At 42.3% G+C, this 7512-nt stretch overlaps 1 protein-coding gene across 2 annotated transcripts; it reads right to left on the reverse strand.

Moving 5' to 3' along the window:
- Nucleotides 1-1491: 1491 nt before the first annotated feature.
- LOC136497561 (SH3 domain-containing protein 2-like) lies at nt 1492-5994 on the reverse strand. 2 transcript variants are annotated; one of them, XM_066493399.1, is made up of 10 exons: nt 5683-5994; nt 4217-4330; nt 4069-4127; nt 3821-3972; nt 3356-3457; nt 2778-2978; nt 2624-2686; nt 2319-2483; nt 2113-2187; nt 1492-1847 (listed from the first exon to the last, which is right to left on the reverse strand). In XM_066493399.1, exons 2-10 carry the CDS (start codon nt 4306-4308, stop codon nt 1731-1733), a joined length of 1026 nt encoding a protein of 341 aa, XP_066349496.1. In that variant the 5' UTR covers nt 4309-4330; nt 5683-5994; the 3' UTR covers nt 1492-1730. The 2 variants fall into 2 exon arrangements, with proteins under 2 accessions (XP_066349496.1, XP_066349495.1); XM_066493398.1 differs by having other exon boundaries at nt 4069-4138; nt 5683-5993.
- Nucleotides 5995-7512: the final 1518 nt, after the last annotated feature.

Raw genomic sequence — 7512 nt, forward strand, 5'->3', positions numbered from 1 at the left:
GTCCGATCATAGCGATCGGAGCGTCCGGTCGTCCCGCAGAAGCTCATAACGGTTCGTTTTTTTCAGGCTGGCTTATAAATAGAAGCTCCACTCGTGAGTGGAGTATCTTTTGCTCATTTCAACAGCTGAGAAACACATTTGTGAGTGCCAAGAAGAGCAAGGTCCTAGTGAGGTGTTTGTGATTTGAGAATCCAAGAGAGTAGCCTCACTAGCAAATCAAGAGTAGCAAAGTGTGCATCCATCTTCTCATTAGGCTTCGCATGGTCAAGTGAGAGTTCGTGCTTGTTACTCTTGGTGATCGCCATCACCTAGACGGCTTGGTGGTGATTGGGAGTTTGGTGTTCACCCGGCGGAGCTTGTGGGTGACCCAACTCAAGTTGTGAGCGGCTTTGGGTGATTCGCCGCGACGGAGTGTCGAAGAATCAACCCGTAGAGAGCACTTGATCCTTGCGCGGATCAAGGGGGAGCTACACCCTTGCGCGGGTGCTCCAACGAGGACTAGTGGGGAGTGGTGACTCTCCGATACCTCGGCAAAACATCGCCGCGTTCCTTTCTCTCTCTATTTACTTTGAGCACTTACTTTGAGCATTTACTTTGAGCAATTCAATACTTGTTTTTACATCCATAGAATTGCTTGCTAGAGTAAGTTTGGAACTTAGGTTGCGAGGTTGTTGTGCATTTGTTTGATATAAACACTTTTCTAGGCACAAGGGGTTAATTGGGCTATCCGTAGGATTTGATTATTGGAAGAGAATTTAGAATTAGCCCAATTCACCCCCCTCTTGGGCATCTTGATCCTTTCAGTTTTTTTTCTTCTTCAAGCCTGATCGACGTCACATTGGTACTTCTACCACGTCATATTGGTACTTCTACCGAAGATATCTTTTTGTTCCACGTTCCAGTCCAACCTTCTGCCACTGGCCCTCTACAACTGCTTCAATTTCTTTTTTTTTAATTATATTTTTATTTTTATTTTTTTGGCGAGCAAGCCGGCACGCTTTGACCTACCCCTTCGCATACAATTTAAACGGGTGGTCCTAACAGCCCTGCAAGCCGGGACGCTTTGACCTACCCTTCGCATACGTTGCCCATTACTGCTGACAGAGGGAGGAGCAGAGCCCCAATTGATCAGTATCAGTACAGTGGGCAACCAACTTTAGGTTTAATCGCTCCAGTACAAAAGCCGTTAGCTTCCAATTTCAGAGACAGTGGACCCAAAAATTTGTAACAAGAGTAGCTCCATGCCTCCATCTACGGCAACGCTGATTTCCCATAGTCTTCCGGTTCCCAGAATCAGATGGATCTCCAGAAGTAGCTTCCTTTTTTTTTTTTTAAAGAAAGCATCCAGCAGTAACTTCAGATTCCATGCAGCTTGATCATTTCACCTTGAGACTCCAGCAGTGAAATAGTCTCATCCAGAAAAAAAATAATGTGCATGTTTTTTCTATAAGAAACATAAGATGAAGTTCACTTATCATTGACAAAGCAAAATCTATAAAACAGGTACTTTACCTATTTCACAATATCAAGGCAACCAATGTCCAATTGGCCTCTCAAAAATATGTTACATCCAAAATCTTCTCCAGACTAAAAAGAGAGAGTAAAATTTAATCTATGCACATGAGAGCCGATAAGTACATCGCGGAAACTAAGAGGAAATGAAAACATGGATACTATTCCAGCTCCCAACAATAGAAATGAAAACCGTGTAATGTGACAGCCCAAAACTCCTAAAATATATGTGGAACTTTGCTTGCTAGAACACGTTCTCGCCTTTCGATATAAGCATGAGGAAACCATCCTGCTTTGCCCTTGCATTCACCTTCTGCCCAACCATTGCTTGAGATCTGTGTTTCAGAGAAAAGAGAGGACAAATGCAGGCCAAATGATTATACATATATGCTTAGTGCAGCTGCTGGCAAAAATGATTAAACATTCTACAGAACCCATAACGTCGATGAACAGAAAGAAAAAACCTTGGTTTAGAAAAAGTTAATGACAGCTAAGTGGTGGTGTGTTTATCTGCTACAGGTATGCATTTAAAAAGCACTAAAATTGTATTAACAACATGGAAGAAGATTAAAAAAACTATTTTGTGAAAAAGTACATTACCTTTCGGACAATTACAATGTCACTGGCTGACAAGGTAAGCTCAAACTCACTTTCAGCTTTGAAGGAATCAAGGGCCTGCAACACAGAGAACAAAAAAGTCATATTAGACAAGCATCCCAGACATCAACAGCAGCTTGTACATTTGCTGAAGATTTTAATAAAAAGGACAGTGGGTGCAATAATTCTTCATTAAAAATATGTCACACCTCTCCAAGGAAGAAATCGACAGATTGGACTGACTCATTAACAGAAGTGGATGCAAATGCTCCATTAACTTCATCATAAGATGGTGGTGGTGGTGGTGGTGGTGGCATATCATTTTCAGCTGCTGGAGTCGGGGGTGCTTCGATTTTTCGGCGCTCAGACACCATCTATCAATCAGAACATAATCGTCAAATGGATATACAAAAGATTCTGTATGCTTCAGAAGTTCAGAGTGCAGAAAAATCATTCCAACAGAGCAGTCCAATATATAAATATGCTCAAATAATAAAGCTGGTAGCATACATACTTCTTGTTCCAACTGGTCAAGTATCTCCAGAACTCTCTGATGGTAAGCTCTCTCAGCCTCAACCTTAAAGCCAAAATAAGAATAATTAGTAAACATGAAATGCAGGAACTCAAAGGATAAGAAAATGTTCTGTCAAGGTGCCATTGATGATTACCAGTGCAATAAGACGCTGTAAGGTCAACCGTTGCTGCTGAGCCTCAACAGCCGACATTGCTGCGATAGCTTCCCTCCCTAATCCCACCATGTTTGACTTCAGTTCTTCAAGCTTGTACTCAGCGGCTTCCAACTTAGATATCATATCTCCATTCCCAGTTGATTCCCTCACCCTGTTCTGCCGTCTTGATACTTCGACAACCTAAAAAAGGACAAAAAAAAGGGAGGGGGAAAGGTAAGAGAAATATTACAGGTTCATGTTGAATAGAAACAGAGACACAATGCAATGATGAGCTCTCCTGCTTTTCGAGAAAAAAATAGTGATACTGCCATGCTGATTACATTGCTTCACTGATGATTCTTACAGCTCGCAACCAATGAGGCTATAGTGATAGTAAGAACCAGTATAGTTCACATAGCTCCTGAGTCCTGACTGACTGTTGCTATCAACTCTGAGAATAACTCCTTAATAAAGGTAGCAATTCCAGCCTTAAAGGTGTCTTCTGGATGAGTTCTAATCGTGATGAATAAAGTTTCATCTTTGCAAGGAACTTAGCTTAAGCTAGCAAAGATGTTCACCTGTGCTTCAGCTTCTTGCCTCATTCTGTCATATCTCTGGGCCAGATGTCTGGCATCCTCTAAAGGTGCACCCATTACCATTGCCCGCAGTGGCTCTGCCACCTAGAATTTGAATAGAACTATTAATCAGTTTGACAGAAATCTATTTACCCTGGCTACAAATTTCTGTGTAAAGATTAAAAAATAATATAAAAAAACTGTTCGATTTCGTTTCAAATATAGTACTAATTATGAGAAACAAAATTACGCTTCAATTAGTATCAATAGATATTTACAAAATTTCTATATTTATGTACAAGATAATTATGGCTTAATAGTCAAGATATTAACAACTGCAAACAACACAGAAAATCAGCAGACTACGGAAAATCTATTTTGAAGTGTCAAACGAAATAATTTCAATCTTGCAATTTCATTATGATTTAGTGTGTAAGGTAAAGCAAATCCAGCATTACAAACACAGACCTGTGTGCCAAACGATTTCAACAAGTTGCCACGCTCCTTTTCCATCTGTGAGCGTGCCTTTCCGAAGTATGTAGCAGCTTTGGATAAAGTATCACCACTTGTACATGTGTTTTCAACACCATATTTCTGGCTGTCATCAGACAATTTATTCCCTAATACAGATTGCACAGCTTATCAGTTAGATAACAATATAACTGACAAGTACTGTTAAAAACCTCCATAACTGATAGATAGTATGAATGAACTACCTATTTCGACTTGTTTGGATCCTGTGACTATATACCCCTCCACGCCCCGAACAATGTCCCTTTGAAAATGCTAGCAAGGATGCCAATGTTTAATCAGATTAAAAGGAAGCTAAGAGAAAAGGAGACAAGAAATATGCCTTCTTCATACTTTAGCAGCACGAGTCGATAAGTAAAGCTTTTCCAATCTCTGATGCATTTTAACCTCTGACTCATCTGTAAACGCGTTATCAGAATTCCCATAGCCAAACTGCTTGAACACACCCTGCAGTGGTGTCGATAAATATAAAGTTATATCACTTGTAACGAGTTAAAAAAGGTAAAACTCTTGATACACTTAAAATGGATAAATTTCCTATGCTCATTTGGTGTAATCAAATCAGTAAGAATGTAAGATAAATAATGAACCAAATGTTATATGTGGTAGAAATAGGTGATCAATAAGAGTATGGAGAACCATAAATGGGAAAAAAAAGCAGACATGTTCAAGGCATGAATATCTATTTCGAGCTTTGCATATGTAATTTAAAGCAGGTATGTTTGATGCACACGAATGTGCAGCAAGTTCTGCAAAATGCAAAAATAGGCATTGCAGTTCAGTATCACATTCAGGTATCCAGCTGAGAATCCCAAAATCAGTTTACCCAGCTGATCCTATATCATACTAAAGTCTAAAATCTACATGTCCAAACAACATAGATATCTCAAAGAAAACATGATGAACTAGATCTGCTGATTGTTCCCAATTACCTGCCATTATTCTATACTCTTATAAAGCTAAACCCCACTAAAGATTTCTCTCAACATATAAGCTATCCACATCAACAATCCACCTGAACTTGCAATTATAGCCAACTAGCACATATAATTATGATAGTTATCTCTTCATCCACTAACATGCATTTAGCTGTCCACATCAATGTGTCAAACCATTCACCAAAATTAATTTAAGATAGTTTCATTCATATAACTATAAATATAAATAGTCTAATTTCTTTTAAATTATCTGGAATCCCCGCAGCAACGCGCGGGGTATTCTCCTAGTATACTTTAATTTTGTAACCCTCTAATACGTTTACCTTGGGCGTTCCTAAGCCAATGCAACTCCCTGATTCGATCTAACATTTCGAGTTTGTTAAAGGCAAATGCAAAGGAACAGCTGAACAGAAAAGTGCAGCCGATCAGTCCGAGCATATCAAACACTACAACAATGTACACGAATTGGCAGATAAAAGTTCAGGCTGCTCTTTATTTCGACAAGGAAATCATGAACGGTACTTCCAATGAAAAAAAAAAGTATAAGTCAACCAATTCGATCACAGCCTTTTGTCTCTCGAAACTGCAACTCAGCAACAGCTTCCCAGAATCAACATAAGTTATATAACCTGAAAAAAACTGAAGGGCCTATAGCTAGATCCTACGCAGGCAACTTCGCACGCGGAAATCAGAAACCGAAATAGCATTAAGCTAAGCGTACTAGGCTACTAGCATAGACTCCCCTTCAGGCCACACAACTCATCAGAGATTCAGAGCCCACGGCAACTCCTGTCCACCCTTACGGTTACGGGTGCTTAGATGGATCGCGATTTGCGAGAGGCGGATAAGCGCGCGACTGACCTGCCGAGCGACCTGGTCCTTGAGCCTGGAGGCCTGCTTCCACAGCGCCTCCATGGGGTAAGGGGGCGGGCGGGCGGGCGGGCGGCGAGGTCAGGACGAGACGGCGAACCGGTCCCGTGGAGGGGACGAACCGACGAGGACCTGGGTCCGGCGGTCTCCGGCCCTCTCTCTTTTTCCGGCTGTTTTCTTCCTCGGTTCGTTCGCTTGGATTGCTTCGTTCGCCCGACTCCCCGGCGCTTTCGCGGTGGTTGGCGGCTTCCCGCACGGCCCTTTCAGCCAGCCAGACAGCCAGGCCGCTGCCTCTCGCTCTCGCTCGGTCGCCCCGTCGCTCACTCGGTCGGGAATAATAATAAAAAACGGCTCTGGCTGCCAGGCCGGACCCGCAGGACGGTTTGTCCGTGCCAGCGGGCTGCAGGACTCGGCGACCGGAGCGGCCGGCCCGTGTGCCGTGCGTGCGGCTGGCAGTGTGGGACTGGGGGAGAGGAGGACGCGCACCTCATCCAAATAACCTAGCGTCGTCGCTCCAGCCGCTGCTCCCGCTTCCACCATGCCCCCCTCCCTCCCTCTCTCTCTCTCTCTGGCCTCCAGATACGACGGGACAGGATTACAGGACCCATTCCGTGCCCTCGCGTCTAGCGACTCCACCCATCGATTTTAATAAGTTTTTTTTCTAAGTAGATCGTGTCTTCAGGGTTACCGTCTCTTCAGGTCAAGTTTCTTTGTTTTGGGATTTATCTTCTCCCACTTCTCTCCGGTAATGGCGAAATGGCATAGTGAAATCGTTTTCTCCGTAACGACTCTGTTGAAGATGAGTGCGTCAACTACGGCGTCAGCACCCTTACTGGTATGATGGCATGTAGACTTTTATTTTAGCACGACGACATCAAGACGGAGATGGTGTCGCTGTCATAGAATAATTTTCTCCGGCCTTTCTCCGTTTTATTGTGGTTAGATCTGCTCACGATGACGGACTAGGGAGAATAAGTTTCAGATCAATTTTTCTCATTCTTCGGGGGTAGAAAGAAAAGAAAGACACAAGAAAGAAGAAGTTTCTCAATTCTGCCTATATGAATGTTGGCTGTCGTTCGTTGGACATCTGTCTCAGGCCTTTTGTCGAGTGTTTGCATATGTAGTCATCCATACCGCAAAACGTCGTACATGTTTGTTTTTTAGATCTGGAGCTATTCACAACGTGGGTACAATTTAGATGAAAATCAGTTTTTGTATATTTATGCAATCTAGAGTATTTGTAATGTGCTAATATACCTAACTATTATCTAATATAATTATTCTTCTACCTGGAAAAAAAATGTGTGAGAGAGGACGACGACGTACGTACTGAGTCTGTTGCTGGCTTGCTCGATCAAACAGCCTACCTGTCCCTGATCGGCGCGCGTACGCCGAGAAGTAAGGGTCTATTTGGTTTGCTACACCTAAGAGCATCTCGAAGAGATTACTAAAATCATTTTTAAAGATAAATTTGATTATTATCAAAAGAAAAACGTCTCCAACAGACTCTGTAAATAACTCAATAAATTTAGTAATTGTCGATCTCATCTCATTCGCTCTCTGTTTTTTTATAGCCTACCTCATTAGCTATCCAGCCTCTTGGTTTTATAGTCTGTTGGAGTGCTCGAGTATATTTTTCTCAAATATATTTTTAGAGCATAGCTAAATCAGTAAATTTGATTAGTCTTTTTGGCTAATCACTTGGAGATGCTCTGGCTCTGAGAAATAAGTTGGCAAATCGTGCCACAGCTTTTGCGCCTAACGTACGACGATTGTTTGGCTAGCTGCCGCACTTACGGCTCGCCACAGTAGGACCACGTT

The sequence above is a fragment of the Miscanthus floridulus genome, chromosome 12 (genome assembly GCF_019320115.1).
Source record: "Miscanthus floridulus cultivar M001 chromosome 12, ASM1932011v1, whole genome shotgun sequence".
Lineage (NCBI taxonomy): Eukaryota > Viridiplantae > Streptophyta > Magnoliopsida > Poales > Poaceae > Miscanthus > Miscanthus floridulus.

What these genes read in the sequence shown, in the direction of transcription:
- LOC136497561 (XM_066493398.1), bottom strand. Translation starts at nt 5,736, where the DNA reads ATGGAGGCGCTGTGGAAGCAGGCCTCCAGGCTCAAGGACCAGGTCGCT. An exon ending in AGGACCAGGTCGCTCGGCAG is followed by an intron (nt 4,331 to 5,682) that starts GTCAGTCGCGCG and finishes ACACCACTGCAG; the next exon opens with GGTGTGTTCAAGCAGTTTGG. An exon ending in TCGATTTCTTCCTTGGAGAG is followed by an intron (nt 2,188 to 2,318) that starts GTGTGACATATT and finishes TCTGTGTTGCAG; the next exon opens with GCCCTTGATTCCTTCAAAGC.